The 19,397-nt window shown below is 49.1% G+C and overlaps 2 protein-coding genes across 2 annotated transcripts; both read left to right on the forward strand.

Moving 5' to 3' along the window:
* The first annotated feature begins 528 nt into the window (after nt 1–528).
* On the forward strand, nt 529–2,007 carry CCNO (cyclin O). Its single transcript, XM_065662638.1, has 3 exons — nt 529–777; nt 859–1,044; nt 1,175–2,007. The coding sequence occupies exons 1-3, from the start codon at nt 529–531 to the stop codon at nt 1,658–1,660; spliced, it is 921 nt and encodes a 306-aa protein (XP_065518710.1). The 3' UTR covers nt 1,661–2,007.
* A 2,294-nt stretch (nt 2,008–4,301) lies between these two features.
* Nucleotides 4,302–6,217, forward strand: MCIDAS (multiciliate differentiation and DNA synthesis associated cell cycle protein). The gene is made up of 3 exons (XM_065663262.1): nt 4,302–4,532; nt 4,674–4,784; nt 5,224–6,217. The coding sequence occupies exons 1-3, from the start codon at nt 4,302–4,304 to the stop codon at nt 5,680–5,682; spliced, it is 801 nt and encodes a 266-aa protein (XP_065519334.1). The 3' UTR covers nt 5,683–6,217.
* Nucleotides 6,218–19,397: the final 13,180 nt, after the last annotated feature.

Consider the following 19,397-nt stretch of genomic DNA (forward strand, 5'->3'; position numbering starts at 1 on the left):
CCGTAGAATGGTTTGTGTGGAAAGGAACCGTAAAGCTCATCTCATTTAAACTGCAGAGCTGAGGTCAGACTGGAAGTGTTCAAGACCAGGTTCGATGGGGCTTCGAGTCAACCTCGTCTAGTGGAAGGTGCTCGTGGCAGGGGCGTTTGAATGAGGTGAGCTTCCATGGTTCCTTTCCACACAAACCATTCTGTGAAAGGAGAAGATGCAGCAGCTCCCGAGGGCTCGGTTCCGGCTCCGCCGGAGGCGGGTACCGCGGCACGTTTGCCCAGTGCCCTGCATGCCCTTCCACTGAGGGGCCGTGCTCGGAGCCGTTCCCCGCAGCTCGCAGCCCCGCGGCGGCTCCTGCCGCCGAGGCTGGTAACTCGGCGCCTTCTGTTTTGGAGACGTCGCTCCCGGCGGCGCCCAGCGGCCGCCGCGCTGCAGGGGGGTGGGAGGGTGCCCGGGGGCGGGCGGTCCCGGCCCCGCCGCTCAAATAGCCGCGGCCGCCGCCGCTCCGCGCGGCCGACCCGACACGGGCCGCCCGCCATGGTGACGGCGGCGAGCGGGCGGCGCGGCTGCACCCCGCAACGGAGGGAGCCCCGCGGCTCCCCCTGCCGCTGCCCGCGGCTCCCGGCACGGCGGCGGCGCCCGGGGACGGGGACAGCGGCGGCGGCGGTGGCGGAGAGCCCGCAGGAGCTGCAGGCTTTCCGCGACTACGGGGAGAGCTGGTACCGCTCCCGCAAGGGGCTGGAGAGCCGCTTCCAGCCGCGGGAGCCGCTCGCCCGGCAGCCGCAGGTGGGCAGCGGGGACGGCGAGGGGGCGGCGGGCGGAGGTAGCGCGGTACCGGCCCCGCCTGACCCGCTCCCGGTACCGCAGGTGACGGCGGAGGCGCGCTGCAAGCTGGTGAGCTGGCTCATCCCTGTGCACCGGCACTTCGGGCTCTCCTTCGAGGCGCTCTGCCTAACCGTCAACACCCTCGACCGCTTCCTCGCCACCACCCCCGTGGCCGCTGACTGCTTCCAGCTCCTGGGGGTGACGGCGCTGCTCATCGCCTCCAAGCAGGTAGGTGGGGCTGCCCCGCCGCCGGAGTCCCTGCGACACTCCTCGGCCACCCCAAGCGGCCCCGGGGCCAGCCCCCGGCCGGGCTCCGTATCCCTTTTCCCCGCTCCTTCCTCCCGTCTCCCCTTTGCAGGTGGAGGTACACCCACCCAGTTTAAAGGAGCTTCTCGCCCTGTGCTGCGGCGCCTTCACCGTCCAGCAGCTCCGCAACCTGGAGTGCATCGTCCTGCTCCGCCTGGGCTTCGACCTGTCGGCGCCGACCATCAGCTTCTTCCTGGAACACTTCAGCCAGGTGCGGCTGCAGGCGCAGGGCGCCGACGCGACGGAGGCATCGGACGCCCGGATCTTGGCGGGCGGCATCGCTGAGCTCAGCCTGGCGGACTACGCCTTCATCGGGTACACCCCATCGCTGCTGGCCGCCGGCAGCCTGGGGCTGGCGGATCGGCTGCTGGGCCACCGCCGGCCCCTGGACCTGCGGGTTAGCGGCTACTCGGAGGAGCTGCTGCGGGACTGCATGGAGCAGCTTCAGCTGCTGGTGTCTCTGAACGGGCGGTCCCTGCCGCTCCTCCTGCCCCCGGAGGTAGTCCAGAAGTGCCCCTGGTTGCGGGGCGGCCGCTGACTCTGCGCGCCGCCCGGAACCGGCGCCTGCGATCCCTGCACTGCCCGCCTCGGTTTTGGCTGAGCGGGCTCCGTGCTGGCTCGCCGTTTGTGCTTTGTAGAGGTGGTGTAGTCTGATCAACCGATCGTTAGCGTTTGAGAGTCGGATCACGTTTTGCACATGATGTTACTGGCCGTCAGTTGCACTTTCCCTTTGCTGTTTCTTAAACCCCAGTGTGTAAATAGCATGGATAACATTGTGTTATCTATTTGGAGGATGGTCCATAAAGATAACTGCGGAAGGACCGAATAAACGCTGAATAAACCATTTTCTACTTGTGACCCATTCTCTTTTATTTGCTGGGAGAGCACACACACGGGCACGGAACGAGTTGGCCCGGCAGTTAGCTCCAGCTCCAGGACACAGTGGTAGCCGGTGGTGTCATTCACCATTTCAAACTGATTCTCGCTGGTTGGGTCATGGCTCGGGGAAAGAAAATAAATAAAGATAAAATAGATGAAGGGGTCTGAGTGTAAGAAACCAAAACGCCAAATAACAAAGCAACTGGTTGCTGGTTTTGCAGCAAGTCTGTAACCCACGTGCATGCTCCTGTTTGCATGTATGCTCCTACACGGTGGCACTGTAGCACGGGCAACATTGGAATCATAGAACTGCACTTTCTCCATTGCATTGCTGTGGCGCTGGAGCCGCACAGACACACCCGCGGCTGTCGCCGGAGGCTGGGCAGCGCCTGCGGCGGGGCCGCGCTCCGAGTGCTGCCGGTCGCCAGAGCCGCGGGCAGCAGGAGCAGCGCCGCCCGAGGTGCTGCGGCGGGGAACACCCTCTCGCCCATCGCGGGAGCCTCGGGTTTAGCCTCCTCCGGCCCCGTCCGTGATTTCAGACGGGCTCGGCCTAACAGCCGTGCGGGACCCCCCAGGTGGGGACAACCCCCCCGCTCCCGGTGCGGGGCTCAGTGAAGTCCCGATGCCGCAGGACGGTTTGGGATTGCCCTGTCCTCACCCTGCCCTTCCGCCGCTGACGGCCCCTGGCCCTGCCGCTTCAGAAACCTTACAAACACCCGCCCGGCCCCCGGCAGAGACCGGGGCGGGGGGAGCTGATGACACCGGGACCTGGGCGGAGTGTCCTCTGCAGCGGCGCAGGCAGCATCCCCGGGACAGCCCCCCCCCCCCGCCCGCCCCGGCTCCGCGGGCGCGGGGAAGGGCTCCGCGGGCGCGGGAGCGGCCGGCGCGGTCCGGGGAGGCGGCGGGAGGTTTCCGCGCCCCGGCGGAGGGCAGCCGGGCGCGGGCAGCCCCGGCATGGACCCGGCCCCTGGCGCCCCTGCACGCGGGGCGGCGCCGAGCGGGGCGCGGGCAGGACGGCGTCCGCCGGGGCCGGGGCCGGTGCCGGGGCCGGTGTCGCGGCGGCAGGATGGAGCAGGGCGGCCGCCGCCGGGCCTTCGGCAGCATCTGCCCCAACAGGGCAGCCGGCCCGCCCGCCCGCCCGGGCAAGAAGTCGGCCCGGCCTGTCGGGGGTGCGGTGGCGGCCGCCCCGAGCCCCCGAGCGCCCCCGTCCCTCCCTGGCCGCAGCGGCGCCCCGCCGGCCTCCGCCGCACCCGCCCTCGGTGAGTCTGTCCGCGATGGCCGCCCAGACCCCCGCCAGTGTCCGCCGGCCCCCGCCCTGCTCCCCAGCCCCGCGTCCCCCGGCCGTGCCCATCGAGGTGCGCCCCTGGCCGCGATCCCCACTCAGCCGCGCCGCCCTGGCTGTGCCCATCCCTGCGCGGGCCCTTCACCGCTGTCTCTCACTGCCCCCAGCGCTCACCACCATCGACTGGCAGGATTTGGCAGCCTGTGACCCCATCCTTCCCACCACCCCGGCCGGCCCCGTGACCCTGCAGCAGGTAACCCCCAGCTGGGGCAGGCTTGGCAGCCCCATCACAGGCACCCACGGGGTGGTCCCTTCAAGGTGATGGGTGCTGGCAGCCCACCCGGCCTCAGACTTCGCCCCTGTGAAATGGGCACAGTGGGGGGCAGCGTCTTGCCCTGCTCGTTAGATGTGGAAGGGCAGGAGACAGGCACCCAGGGGTGCTGGGGCTGTGGGAAGGTGCTGAGCACAGGCACCAGCCTGTGTCTGAGCACTATGGGCAGCAGTGGGCAGCGTGGGAAGGTATGAGCCCTGAGCCCTGCTCACTGGCATGTTAACTTCACCCATTGCAGGGTCCCTACTTCCAGGATGGACCAGAGTTTGATCTCCAGGAGTTCAGAGATGCTATCGATGATTTTATATCTGGCAAGTAGATATTTTTCCTTACCTGAGCCAAACGCACCTGCATCTGCATGTCAGCAGTCACGCTGTGTTCTGTCTCCCTTTTGTTTGCTTTGATTTTGGGTTTTGGGTTCCCACTCACTCAGGATTCCCACCCCGTGGCAGTCTGCAGCATGCCTCTGTACACCCCGTTAAGGGAACCTGGGCTGGCACTGAGCTTTCTCCCATGGGGGAAGGAATTTAAAGCCAAATTAAGAGATTGAATTTAGGTGCACAGCTGCCACAGTGGAGAAAAAACTTGTTGGGACATACCAGAATGTGTGTACTGTGGTCAAGGGGAAGAGGATGTGGATGCCTGTCTTAACACCCGTGGCTATTCCCTTCAGATGCATCCACCTTAATGCCACCATTGCTGGACTGCACCGACTTTGATTTCTCACTTGGCGAGGAGGTGGCCTTTGGCTCCTGCACCCCACAGCTGGAGAGCAGTGTGCTGGCACAGATGCCGCCGGCACAGATGCCCCCGGCACAGATGCCCCTGCAGCACCCACCTTCCCCGGCGCCATGCTGGAGGGACCTGGCAGACCAGAACCAGAAAGCACTGGGAGATGCCCTTGAGGCTAACAGCCAGGTAGGGACCCTGACGGGCCTGTGCTGGGCTTCTTCCTTCTCTCATCCTGCTGAGGTGCTGCACAGCCCTGGTGAGCAGCATCTCCCGGCCTCTGGGTGGTGCGGCTGTCCCAACCACCCTGTCCTCACCTGCCCTTCGCAGCTGCAGGAGACCCTCACGCAGAGGCAGGAAGAGCTGGTGACACTGCAGGAGAGCAACGTGCAGCTGAAGGAGCTGGCAAGCCAGGCCAGGCAGCTGGCTGCTGTCCTCGACGTAAGTGCTGCCTGCACAACATCTGGCCTAGCTGCCCCAGCGCACAGCTGGACCCTGGGGACAGTGCGGTGGGGACAGGGTGCGGGGTGAGGCTGAGTGGCAGAGGGTGGGACAGGGCCATGGTGGCGGGATTGTGGGATGGGGTGTTGCAGTGGGGGTCTGTGTGGTGGGGTGGCATGGTGTGAGGTAGAGCAACGTGGACCTGTGTGCTGGGCGTAAAGTGCGAGATGGAGCAGGGCAGTGGGGGACAGTGTGGTCCAGTTTGGAGCGGGGTGGTGCAGCGTGGGGCGGTGCGGGATGGGGCTGTGTGGGGCAGGGCAGTGAGGCGGGGGAAGGAGCAGTGGTGGACAGCGTAGTGCAGCTCGGGACAGGGCAGCGCGGGTCGGTGCAGGGCCGCGGTGAGGCGCAGCCCGCTAAGTCGCGCTCTCTGCCCCGGCAGACGCTGATGCTCCCGCAGTGCACCGACGGGGACGCCCTTCTTCCTCCTCCGCCTCTTCACCCTCCGCCTCCTCCTGTCGCCGCGTCCCGTGTGGGTGCCGGACGGGCGGAGCCGCGGGAGGAGGCGGCCGCGGTGGACGCCATGCTGCGGGCCGTGTCGGAGAAGTGCCGCGCCGCGCTGCGGACCCTGGGGGGCAGCCCGGGGGGCAGCCCCACGGCCAAGCGCCCTCGGCCGGCCCCGCGCCTGCACGGCTCCTTCCGCGGTCTGCGCACCTCCCGCGCCGCACCGCGCCCGGGCTGCGGTGAGCTGGAGGGCGGCGGGGGGCTGCAGGGCGGTGGCAGCCTGCGGACGGCGCTGGGCGAGGCGGGCGGCATCCGCACCCTGGCCTTCCCGCAGGGCAGCGCCTTCACCTTCCGCACGGCCGCCGGCGGGTACCGCTTCCGCTGGGTGCCTCGCTGAGACGCCCCCGGGCCCCGCCACCGCGCAGACGCGTGTCCGGGAGAGGAGGAGCGGGACCTGAAGCAGCGTCCGGCGGGCGGGGATCCCCCTCCATTCCCGGCTCCTCTTTTTGTCCTTGAAAACGGGTATTTCGGTATTTCGGATTTTCGCCCATCGCTGGAGGCTGGAGATAAGGGAGAAGCGCTGCGGAGGCAGCGGAGCGAGCTGGGGGCACTGCAGTGGTCGCCAAGCTTCACACAGAGCTCTTGTGGCGATGGAGTTGGCAGCTTGCCCTCCGTAGTTTCATACAAGCATGGAACAGTTTTGGCTGGAAGGGACCTTGAAGCCCATCCGGTTCCAACCCCCCTGCCATGTGCAGGGACACCTTCCACTAGACAAGCTGCTCCAAACCCCGTCCAACCTGGCCTTGAGCACTGCCAGGAATGGGGCAGCCACAGCTTCTCTTTTTACTAATGAATGTAATGAATGTGGAGATTAAATGAAGCTCTGCCTGGTGTTACCCAGAGGTTTCACTCAGTTGAGCAGGAAAATGTAACTCGGAGGACAGTGACTGCAGCTGGCGGGTGTGAAAACGGACAGAGTAGTTTAAACTTTCCTCGTCATGGAATTTCACATCCACAAGGTTTACAGCTTGCACTTGTGTCGTTCATGTGTGCAGCTGCAGGTGCACATGCTTGCACTCAGTGTGATGATTAAACACTGCTTAGAATTGACATTTCTTTGTATTGATTTAATGAAAACGCAAGTGTTTTGCACCAGGCATGCGTATTTGCTTTCATTAGAGAAAAAAGAGCTCAGCAAGTTTTCTTGATGTGCTCAAGTAGAAAATAGTAGAATAAAACATGCTGCTGTTAAACATCCAGTGACACTGTCTCAAGTAAAGGCTGATAGGCTTCACTTGGCTCCTACTGGTCTGGGAGCTGAACCACTGGCAGCACACGTGAAATGGTACCTGAAGTTTATTTTCCTGTGGCACATAAGAGAGCGAGGGCCCTGTGCTCCACCCATGACAGAGGTTTTCTCTCTGATCAGTTTTTCTGCTTTCCAATGCCCAGATTTTCCAATGTTCCTGAACAGCTCCATGCGCATTATCCAGCATCCAACTGTAACAGGCTTGTGTGACGGTTCAGGTGACAGCACTATGCCATCTTCTTGGTAGGGTTCTTAGGGTAGCTGCAGCCTTGCACGTAGAGTTGTGCTTTTGTCAGGCAGAGGCTGTATTAGAAAGGAAAACAGCCCTTGTTGCCAGCATGGTGTGTAGTTATGTGGCTCCTAGAGACTGCAGAGGTGCTCTTTCACAGAATCACAGAGTATCTCGCCTTGCAAGGGACCCATGAGGATCTTGGAGTCCAACTCCCTCCTCCTCACAGTACTTGTGATCCTTCCTACCTGTGGTCCTTCGTGTCTGCAGCACTGCCATTTTCTAGCAGGGGCTTCTTGCTGAAGCCCTGTCTGGGATGTCAGGGGCTCAGCCCTGCGATGACTCCAGAGATGTGCGTATTTCAGAAGAAGACCATTGTCACCTTGGACAAAATGCTTTATGAAAGCTCTGGTTCAGCAGCAGAGGTGGGAGACAAAATCTGCACTGAATTCAGCAGGAAAGAAACAGAAAACATAAAGCACCTTGTATAGATATCTACAGTTCCCCTCCATGTGTTTTATGAAGCTAAGCACAACACGTGTAGTGCGTACACCTTTGTAATGCTCATAAGTGTATAAATGCCCCAGAAACAAAGTGACACGTTAAAACTGGAGACTTACAGGATGCAACAAAAAAAATAATTATCCTCTTGGATTGCCGCTAGTATTGTTCTTGTCTTTTCAGTATTACAAACATGTTTATCCACTTACCTTTGCAGTTAACCTGCTATAGACTTTCCACTGATTACTTTTACTCACAGCGTTTCTGTGTCAGAAGTATCCTTGACGAATTTTGAGTTGTGATCTAAAAGTAACAGAAAATGAAAGTAGATGTCGTCTTAAAACTTCTTTTATTTTAATCACCACTAATTGGAAAGGCTGAGAATTGGCTAATCAGACCAACATGCTTCTCACTGAAACTCACAGGAACAGCATCAGACACAAAGGCATGTAACACGTAAAAGGAAAAGTGTTTGGTCTGTAACATGGTATGTTCATAGTATTATGCTATAAACATAGTTACATAGTTATAGGGATGCACTACAAACATCTCTCTTTCACAAACACCCCCTTGTCGTGGAAAAAGAGCTTGTGTGCCCTTGTGAGGTTGGGAGCTACGCTGGTGGTGGCATGTGCCTCCAGTAGGGTCTCCCATGCCAGACAGGTCTCAGCTGAAGGGTCAGACAAAGTGTGTCCATGGGCAGGATGGGCTCACCAACCTTCGGGCAACCATCCTAGGAGAAGGACAACTCTAATTTCAAACCCGGGCAGATGGAGCTCGTTTAGTCCTGTAAGGCCATCCATCTAAGAGAAGGATATTCTAATCAAACCTACGACCTGAGGACTTTGCTGTCACTGTCCAACCTCACTAGGCCCTGGCAGACAAACCTCAGGTGTAAAGGGTGGGACCAGTTCCGCGCACACTGTGCCTCACCTAAAAAAATCCCCTGCGCAGGCCCAAAGGGTTTACTCATACTTGCAAAGCGCTGTAGTGACAGGCGAGGGACGAAACGGCAGGTGATAAGGTGCACTGGAAGTCACAGACCCAACCCTGCATGTCTGCTCTTCCATATGGGTCTGAATCATGGGTTATCTACCGCCATCACCTGCAACTCCTTGAACGCTTCCATCACTGCTGCCTCCACTTTTTGCAGCCAGATTTGCCTATCCCGCATTGCCCTTTTTAGTCATCAGAGTGCTTGCAGTAAGCATGGGTAAAGCCCTTTCCAAATCTTCGTTCGCGAAGTCAAGCCATCGTCATCATCACAAACATCTCCTTTAAGCTCTAAAGGTGTATTTTATTTTTAATTCACATTTACCTATCCATCTCCATGCAGGACCTTCATGAAAAGTGGACAAATCTCTTGCACGTATTAAAGCAGCCTAGAAGCTGCTTTCACCGACAGTACTTACAAAGACTCCCAGTGCTTTGTCCTTTTGTCAGAGGAGTTGGTGGGATCACGGGGAACAAAACTTGGCCCCTTCATGCATGCTCATGCTTCATGGTTGTTCCCTCAGAAGGTGATCTCCAAAGAAGTCCACCTCTAGGAAACCTCATGTCCAGACTGATTTGGTTTTATGCTAGTGTCTGGATCAGGATCTGTGCCACCAGGCAGGAGCCCCTGGATGCGCAGGTGTGATGGAGTGAAGAGCATGCTGGTCTGTGATTGACATTCACTGTGTTTCTCTCTCCCTGGTGGTGTGTTGTCCCTGCAATGGGTAAAGGGAGCTGGTCAAGCTTCTAATGTAAGTAAGACAAAGCAGATGCAATGACATTTCCTGAACCTTGTTCCTTCTCATAAGTAACCTTCCTCTGCCTTTCCCTGCCCTGCTGCTGCTGGCCACAGGATAGGTGGCGGTGGATGTGTGGTGATGCGGAACTGTGGACATGTGGGACGCTTGGAGGTGAAACAGGAAAATACCTTTTAATTTGGGGTGGGGGGCAGAGGGAAGCAAGCGAAGGGCTTAGTGTTCATGTTTTGAACATAAGCGCCTTCATTTTACAGAAGCCTTGTTATGGGCATGTGGATTTTTCGTTGGGTAAAATCTTTAGGTGTTAATTAAAAAATGACACCAGACCTCAAGGTGCAGCTTGATTAAAAAGAAATGATAGAAAGAGGAACTATCTTTTAGTAAATAGTTGCATATTAAGTCAGTAATTTTAGGTCTCTTCAGGATGGAAAGGTCAAAAGGGACCTGCATAGAAGTATTTAGAAATGGCACAGGGCTTTTGGTATAACAATAACTTGCGAAAGCCTTTCTTATCAATGTTGCCCATTTCTGGTCTAAAGGCAATACCCAAGTCTGAGTGTCAGCGTGGCCATTTTCCTGAGTTTCCAAGGTTGTTGGATTGATGACTTTTGCAGGCACTTAATGCAAATAAATACAATTCTAATCTCTCTTCTATGTCCTTGAACTATAGAAATGTCCTCTCTTTTAAACCTTTCTGTAGTGATGTGTACAGCTGATTCAGTACCTTAAAAAGCAGCCTTTTTTTTTTAGCACTGTGATGTGAACGATTAATAGTTTCTGCTTGAGGATTTGTGGTAACAGCTGAATTGTCCCAGACATCAGGTGAGCTCCCATTTATGACAGTCCTGAGGGAGTACAGCCAGAGACCTGCTGGAGACACTTTTCTCCTTTATACTAATGGGATTCATATTTTCCTAAGCTGTGCTACAATAGCACACAGAGGACACAGTGCCCTGCATGTGCACATAGTAAAAGATAGTCTGTAGACTCCTTGATTCCAAAAGGATAGGCATGATACAAAAGGAAGCATCTTATACCCTGTTTGCAGTTGGGAAGCTGAAGCACAGAGATGTAACATATTTTGGCATAGGCCACTGCACATGACTGTGACAGAGTAAGAGACAGGATCCTGACAACCTGCAACCTGCTCAGGTTGTTCTTCATTATTGCGTATTGTCTCTTCTCTCTGCCCCATACTCATCCTGCCTCTTGGAGGACTATAACTAGCTGATATTGGAGCTATGGGTGAGGAGAGGGATGTGTGGAAGGAAGAATGTTGCAAGCCAAACTGTAGGTTTGGAAGCAAGTTTCTTTTTGTTGAAAAATTTTAGGAATTGGTTGGGAGCTGCACATTAAATGTGATGATTCAAGTCACTGAACTCTTTCAGAATAAAGGCATTTATGTCCATGATTATGTTCAGATCTCTATTGAAAAATAAAGTTATTTATAATGAATCCTTTGCGGATTTTTGCTTTTTAAATTTCTGTTGTGCTATATTCCAGATTGGTTAGCAGAGACCTTTGGGTTCATACCACTGTGAATAATAAAACAATAAAAATAAACTTTTTAAAGGAATAGTTTTCCGAATGAAAGATGCCAGAGAGGTGACTTAATACTATCATAAAAAAAAAAAAAAAATCACTATGTATTTGATTGAATCAGAATCACAGATACCTTGTAGGAAAGGTTTTCCCTTTATTTCTGGCTTTCAGTCCCTTTGTGCTACTGGTTAGTCTCAAGCAGCCTACTCTGTCTGCTCCTTGGTCATCTCGCCATGTTGTGTTCTCAAAACACAGACCAGAACAGACCCAGAACTGGTGGTTTGGACACTATAAACCCATAATCAACTCATGCCTCTTCCTTCCAAGCCTTACAACCGCAGCATGGTGGTAAACAGTTATGGTAAGAAAAAAATACATACAAAACCCCAACCCAAACCAAAACCAAAAAACTAAAGGAAGGAAATAAAAATAAAAATAAAAAGGTGAAATATCTGCCAACTGTAAAGCTTACTAGTGTTTTCGGTATGAATTATATGGTGTTAAAACTGAAGTAGTATACAACTATAATCAGTTTTAGCCCCTGAATTTCAGCACTGCCTTTTGAAATAATTAGATAGAATGATATGTTCTATTCTTCACATAACACAAAAAATCCCTTTTAAATTTGAATGAAACTCGGAGCAGGTGGAATCAAGATCTCTAGCTAAGAACATTTTGTTTTACACTAAAAGATTGCCGTGAGTAGAATTCCCTGTAAACAATGGATTCAACATCCTCAATATTAAATCTTTTTGGGGTTTTGGGTTAAGGCCAAAATCAACACCTACAAGAAGAACGGTGAACCTGCAGTAAGTATTCATAAATACTATGCTGTTACTTTTGTACGAACTCTTACACAACCTTGATTTAGGAAGTAAAAGTTCAAGCACAGGAATAAGTTACCAGAAAAGAAGCTGACTGAAAACATTATTTATTTTTGTAAATGCCCAAAACTATAAAGATTATATTTATTTGTTTAGCAGGTGCTCAGACATATTGCAGCCTCTGCATCTCCGATTACTTTCCACTGGATGTCATCCAAACAATTTTACTTTGAATCATAGCTCCCTTGGGATTTCTTTTTTATTTCTTTTGCAGCTGTGCACCCACCTGTCTATTCTGGCAACAAAAGCAACATGAATTAGCAAATTTACTACCTGTGATTTACCTTCTTTTAGCTCAATGGAGAGACATGGGAAACTGAAGTCGATTTCCACTACCGTCACACTTGAGTGGTTGCAGGAGACGACTGAGACATAGATTCATACAATCGAAGTTCTATTAATGTGTACTAATAGTCATTAACGTTATATAAGGTGATTTTTTACTGTAAGAAAATATATTTAATATGTCAAAACTACAGTGCAAAAGCATTCCTTACAATTTACTGAACAGTATACAGCTGTTTAAATAAAGTGATAAAAAATTATGTTACAGACCGAAACTCTTTCCATTTAGCCAGATTAACCTATTTATTGTACCAAAGACACACCTCCGTATATTGTTACCCTCTTTCAGTCAACAGTTGCAACACAGACCCTGAGAGCTTATGAATGCATTTCAACAAGTGCCTAAGTACAAGCCTTGAACAAGTACAGACACTCAAAGTTACAAAGTGTAAATTGCAGCTTCTGGCATGTGTGGAGCCATCAAACAGGTGAAGTTAATCTCACCTGTATATGGTTTTCTTCCTGGATGAAATACAAGCGCTTCAAAAATACAAAACAAGGATAGACTCAAATGTGGAGTTTCTCTCTTCTGTTTTCATAGGGTCCTAGAATGGTTTGGGTTGGGATGCACCTTAAAGATCATCTAGTTCCAACCCCCCTCCTCCCCCCACCCCCCCACCCCCCCATGTAGTTTTTCAAAATTCAAACCATGAAAACTTCAAAATCATGGACTTTCAAAGGGGACAAGAATGTTGCAACAATGTGTGAATCACAGCCTTACCCATGTACAGGTGCTCCCTTCTGTACCTTAAACTGGGCTGCAGCCCTGGGATCAGCCAGACTACAAACTGACTTTGGAGGTACATGGGAATGTTGGCAACACCCCAAAACAACTGTTCCTCATCAAACATCTGGCCCCATGTTTGCAATTTTAGTCTCATTTACCAGTTTTGAGATTTTTTCAGTTTGACCAGAAAATACCCAACAAATCTCCCAGCGCAGGATGCTGTTGAACGTGCACCTCCCTTACTTTTTCCTGATTTAGAAAGCCTGATTAGAAATAATCTTCATCACCCAAGATACTGTTTCTCAGTCTGCAGCTAGTGTCCTATGAAAGCAGCTTTTTAGAGGAAGAAGGAAATTATCAACTCAATGGTAGAATATCCAGGAAGACAAAACAATTAATGAATGCAAACTGAGTCGCAGATTTAGGTGGTAAAAGAAGAAGCACAAGTGTTGCTGGTGTGGCTTTCAGAACTAAGTGTGGAAGCTATCTCTTTATTCAGACTTGCTCCCAGGTGTGCACTGGCAAGGGTAGTAGCCATAAATTTGCCTCTTTTTAACAAGAAAAGAAAGGATAGGTGGGTAAACGTAATTTTTTTGAGAGCTTCTATATTATGATGGCAATGGGTACCTACACAGTAAAGACAGAGAGGTACAATTTTATGTACTTAGACTGAATTACAGGTGAACACAATCCAACGAGCTAAGCTTTAATTAGGTTTATTACGTCCCTAGTTGCAAAATAAACTAAGCAGTGCTACTGCTGGTCAATGCATACATTAAGTTCAAATTCTACACAAAAAAGTACTTGGTATTTTATCCTTTCCCTTCTTCCTCCCTTCTTAATGTCTACTTGCTTAGTTGCCTTGTGCTATGCTAGTAGTTCAAAAGGACCCAGAGACATGAAAGCAGAGTCCTGTTGTGCTGGATGCTCTGTAAACTCAGTCTTTTGGAAGGATGTCCTTTTGACTTACGTTGTGTGACTTTTTTGGTGGCAGAAAACTCACTGAATTTCATGGTCAAATATTTACAGGAGGAAAAGAAGATACTTACCTAACTGTATTAGATACGATATTTCTTCTTAATGCATTCTTTCCCTTTGCAGCATTTTTTAAGCTTTTTTTCTAAAGGTTTTTCTAGTATTTGGTGAACCCTTCTGGACATGTTTAGAATGTCTTACATGGCCAGGATGTCAGTGCAAGGAGCGTTGATCCTGATCAGCCTCTCACAGGAGAGTTTAACAAACGGCTAGGGTAGAAGAAACAGATATGTGGACCTTTGGAAAGGCTTTCCCAATTATTGTGCAAAAGAGCAAGTTCTGACCTCCAACACAAATTCTTTAATACACATTAGCACACATTCAGCATCTGAGGTTAAGCCTGAAGATTATGAAAACACTACTTATTTCCCCATTAGTTACTAAGATATTATCTTGGAAATCCCTGTGGTATAATTGGATCTCTGGAAGTTCTCTAGTATTTTTCTGGGCTGTTCATACTTGCCACAGCCCCTTCAGAAAAACAAAAGGGGCTGTGGCTCTCTTCTGTAGGCTTTGAATCAGGCTACAGAGGATGGGAAGGCATGAACTTCTCAAGGTTAACAAGCAAGCAAACACATTGGTCTGACTTGATTCAATAAAATAAACAAAGGCCAGCAAACACATATCAGACTTGAATGCTTGCCCCTAACTAGGAGATCTGTCTAGAGAGGAACTAGAAATTTTAGTCCTGAATTTTGTCTGCTTGTTGGCCAAAGCCTTCACCCATCTGCTATTACAGAAGGAGCCTTGGTTGAAAACAATGTGCAACTCCAGCAGCACCTGTGGAGTAACCTATGTTCTTCTAGATAAACAAGTAAGGTTTTCTGTTTCGTATGATTCACCTTCTCCCAAGCTTTAAGCCGTGTGTGGAAAGAGTTATTGGGCTGAATGAATGTTAGGGGTGTCGGATGCTTTTGAAAACTGCCCCATAATCTAATCAAATCTCTTTGTTTAAACAAAACACTTCCAGGTATGCTTTATCACACAGCAAATATGCCTGTGTAACCAAGGGGCATTTTACTAGCATTCACTACAGTGCAAATTAGGAAGTAGGTCATAATTTCAAGATAATGAATGCTTGTCAATTATGTTTATATTTCAGTAAGTACACAAGGGCTAGATTTAGAAGTGATTTTGACATGAAGAAGTTCTTCAATGACAACCAAGAGTGAAACAAACTAGGACATGAAGAAAAGTACTGAGGGATTTGCACTGGCTTTCAATGCTCATATTCAAGATTTTTCAAAAAAGAAAATACTAAAAGTGAGGAACAAAAAATAAGTAACAATGCAAGATGACACACAAGCAAGAAATATTAGCAGTAGTACTTACAGTCAAGGTAAAAAAGGTGAAGGCAGAAGTTAGAGGCAAATGGGAAGGCAATCAGTAGCACACAAGGTTGTATTTCATTATAATAAATAGAGGCAGTAACTGCTCACAAGTGCTTTTACAAATCCACTGGGAAAAGACCTGATCATAGCAATCCATGCTTCAAAGCACAACCACACACCTCACAACCAGTGTCCAAGCGTCAATGTTGTGTGTGGAGGTAACAACCCAGTGAAGGCTGAGGCATTGCAACGCCTCAATTTGGGATGCAGGACTCCCAGGCTCATCACTTTGCTGTGGACATTTTCTTGGCATTGTATCTGCTCCAAGATGCATTTCTTTTTCCCTGCTTTGGCTCTGTGTAGGCAACCTGAACATGTAATGGTGTGTGTACTCATCAAAGGGCAGAAAGTCAAGCACTGGCTCCACCTGTGCTCTGAGCTGTCAGGAGTGCTCTGTAGTTGTTCAGATGTACCGGTATATTGCCCTTCCTTACTGGCAGGTCCTCTTAACAGTGTCTTGGGTTAGGTGATGAAAGAGGTGCTTCTGCAGGTGTGTGTAAAACCACACGTGGCTGTCAGTGTATGGAGCCACCTGTTCTCTCCTGATCTTTGATTCCTTCCTCAGAGTTGAGGGCATTACCAAAACACTGCATTTGGCTCATATGGTTGTCTCTATGAATGTTTTTGCCATAAGCATGTATCTGGCATTCAGGATCAATGTGTCTGTTTACATTTCACCCTGCTTTTCAGTTGTGTATACCTTTTACTGAAGCCTGTCCCAGCTTTCATGGACAATGGCTGAGATGGTGCTGGGGCACATGAGAGGACTGTGTGGCCTGAGGTCTGTAAACACTAGTACCTCCACTTAACCTTAAATACACAAATTGACCTAGTGACTTTTGCAGGACTGCCTTACTTAGGCCTAGTCATGTAATAGATGTGATGGTTCTGCTTGTATGGTTAGGTGTGGATCCCATAGGATTTGAGGATATATTAGTTTCTTGAAGATTTAAGTAGGAAGCTTTAAGAGAAGGGAGGTTTTCTAAAGTGACATTTCTAGAGATCATGATTCTACTGTTTTGCATTTCAGTAGTTCACTGTTGTATGAAGTAGCCATCCTGAGAGATGTAATAAAAGGAACTATACCACTTACAGAAAAATGCCCCCCTTGCTGAAAACCAGCAGATCAGTTCTCTACTTCAAGTGTTGGAGCTTTTAATTTTAAATGACTCCTGAAATAGAGTTCCATTTATTAATATAGGTTGATGCCAAATGCCTGAAAAGTTTACATGCCTGCAAAGAGTTTTCTTTGAAAATAGTCTATGTTGTTATACTTTCATGGGTCTTCATTGTCCGCCAACTAAGAAGTAGCTTTGTAATGCCCTAAATTAGGTGGATCCCAGGTAGAAATGAACAGACTAAAGTTTCCTACAGTTGTTTGTATCCTTGGGGCATTTTGCACAATTTTTTGTGGTGAGAGGTAAAAAGTGGTACAAAGTCACTGTTATAATGTGAGATGCACCACTGCTCAGCTTTCTAAAAGCTCTGATTAATTTATTTCTTTTCTTAGGAGAAAATACCTGTATTTCCTTCGCATGGTTGGTTTTCTATGGATGACTGCATAGGTGATAAGAGGTGTGTACCCAACACCTCTATAGAGTATTCTTCAGAAATGTAATAGCTATCAAATAGCTATTTATGTTATCACAGTAATGGACAACACATGCTCCAGGATTTTCTGGGGTGTACAACGCAGAGCAAGTGCATTTCAACAAAATGAAGAGGAAAGGAAGAGACGAGGCTGTGAATCTCTTACCCTGTGGGGTTTTGTGTGTGTGTGTGTGTGTGTATGAAAGGTGTTACTAATAAAATAGCTACAGATCTATTGATAAATGTTTTCTAGAATTATATTCTTGGTAGATCTGATAGTGCCCAGCATAGTTCCATTTCTATGTATGTTTGTGTTGTGCTCCTATCTTTTCTTTTGTTGCCAAGTTTTTATCTTCTAGCAAAATTCAGGGTCCCCTTTGTCTCAGTTGGTCTTTGGGTGGGCTCAGAAATCCAAGGCCCTTGCAGGACAGGAGACTCACACTGCCTCTGAGAAGAGAGAGCTGGAATGGACTTGTATCTGCTGTGAGGGAAGCGAATTTCACAGATTGTGGGTGGACAAAGATGATTTGACCTATATCTGTAACCTGAATATGAAGAAAAGGTTTTAGAAGCTTAAGAAGGCGGAAGAGTTGCAATAGATGAATATCTACTATGAAGTTAGGTACAAACTGCCTATCTTTGACTCATGAAGCTTTTAAAGTGCTTAACTGAATGAACACAGTCTTAGGATATGAACGATGAATTAACCTATGTCATCTAGAAACTGCGTAAACCACTGGTTTGCTGAAGTTTCTATCTATCTCAATAGTGAGAGATATTATGAGTATAACTACAGACCTGCTTTTGAAGAGTGTAGTACCCAACAGAGAAACAAAACAAACCGAAACAACAAAACCAAACAAACCAAACAACCTACCAAAATACAATTTAATCAAAAACTTAGCTTATGATTTTCAACTATATTGAAAATATTCAACTAGATTGAAAATATTGCCTGACATTCCCTGAATGTTAGTTTTTTGAAGTGAAACCAGAGAACTGTTTCCATGGGAAATAATGGTGAGGAGGTGCAACAGAACTTGAGGAACCCTCAGCTGATGGAGCTGAACCTGTCAGCAGTTACTAGGTTGAAACATATTTGCAAAAAGAGGTGACAGTTGCTTTCTAAGGTGTCTATCCTGTATACCCAAGAAACACTGTTAGAAGCCTTGCCCTGTCTCCAAGACCATGTCCACGAAAAATCATCTACAACAGGTGCCTGAAGCTTTGGATACAGTTAACAGTTCATAATTATTGACTGCCATAATTACTTTTTGATAACTTAATTTTACAATGATGGCAGTTTGGCATAGTAATATAAGTAATGTGGTAACAGTGGAAGCTGCTAGAGAAGCTTTGGAAAGCATCATACCTGAGTGGCATTTTGGCAGTTTGTTAATCCAGACTCTCAGGATTCCAAGAGGAACTATTATTTAAGCATAGAGTTGGCAGCTGGCAAGGAACGCAGAGGTTCCGTTGTTGCGTTGGAGTTTAACCATGGTAAACAAATTGTAGCTCTATGTTCCGCAGACCCCGAAGCCACCATGGGATTCCAAGGTATTTGAAGCCTTAAATGAGACATTCTTTGTAGCAGTGGTGTGCTGAAATGTATTCTTAATGTGCACAGATACAGGAGGTGAACACTGAAGACAAAAGTTAGCAGAAAGGCCTGGGACAAGCAGGGTAGGTCTTGGTCTGCCCACTGAACAGCAAAGTCAGGCAATTACTAGAGTGCGCTATTGTTTTATGAAAGCTGAAGGTCATGTTAAGCAGTATGTTACATGAAAAGTCATATAGTGTATTCAAATACACTTATCCCTTGATACGCTTGTTTTCTTTTTTCCTCATCCCTTTCCCCCACCCTGTTTTTAAACCAATAAAAACCTATTACAAGCCAGAAACTGACAGCTGACCCAAATTCTTTCCTGAGGTAAACTGATCCTTCATCTACTTACACATGCCTGACAACGAGGCTTGTTATTAGTACTGAATTTAACATTGGAAATATAAAAAAGTTTAGGTGGAGGGGAAGGTGTGGATAAATGGTAAAAGTCAGAAAAATATACAGAGAGTCTTCACTTCTTAAGTGTCAGTCTATTTGCATAGTGCAGCATACTTGCAGTGGCAGAATGCAGCACATAAGGTACAGTTACAGGGTTTTTAATTTATTTTCTCACTTGTTTGTGTAGATGCAATTTTTCTTAATGTCTGAAGTGTTCATCTGAGGATAAATAGTGGATAGTCATTTCTACAGCTCACTACCCACACACTCACAACCCCTTTCCTGTGCTGGCAAAAATATATGAAACGGGAGATGCCTGATGAGCAAACTAGCAGACTGAGATGTTAAGCACACGGCTTAAGGTAATCCCCACCAAAGAATCAGGAACTTTTTTCTCTCATTGTCCTCTGAAAGACATCTTAATAACATGCATTTTTTACAGCTAAAATGAAGCTGTGTTTCACTGCCAGAATATTCCAGTTGTCTGGACAACATTATTTCATACTGGAGTCTAAACAATGGTTGCTAGTTGCAGTGTGAAATGATGTGATGAAAACAGCCTTACGAACTGAGTACCTTTCCTTTCCTGATTCTTTCCTTCCCCTTCCTTTCTCTGCTTTCTGTTGCACTTAGAAACACTCGAGAGGCAAAGCTCCCTTTTATAAACCTAATACTATTGTCAGTTGCTTAGAGAGGCCAACCATTATATAGTTGAAAATATTGTCTGACATTCCCTAAATATTAGTTTTCTTAAGTGAAACCACAGACTTATTTCCATGGGAAATAATGGTACAGAGGTGCAACAG

This window comes from Lathamus discolor, chromosome Z (genome assembly GCF_037157495.1).
Source record: "Lathamus discolor isolate bLatDis1 chromosome Z, bLatDis1.hap1, whole genome shotgun sequence".
Taxonomy (NCBI): domain Eukaryota; kingdom Metazoa; phylum Chordata; class Aves; order Psittaciformes; family Psittacidae; genus Lathamus; species Lathamus discolor.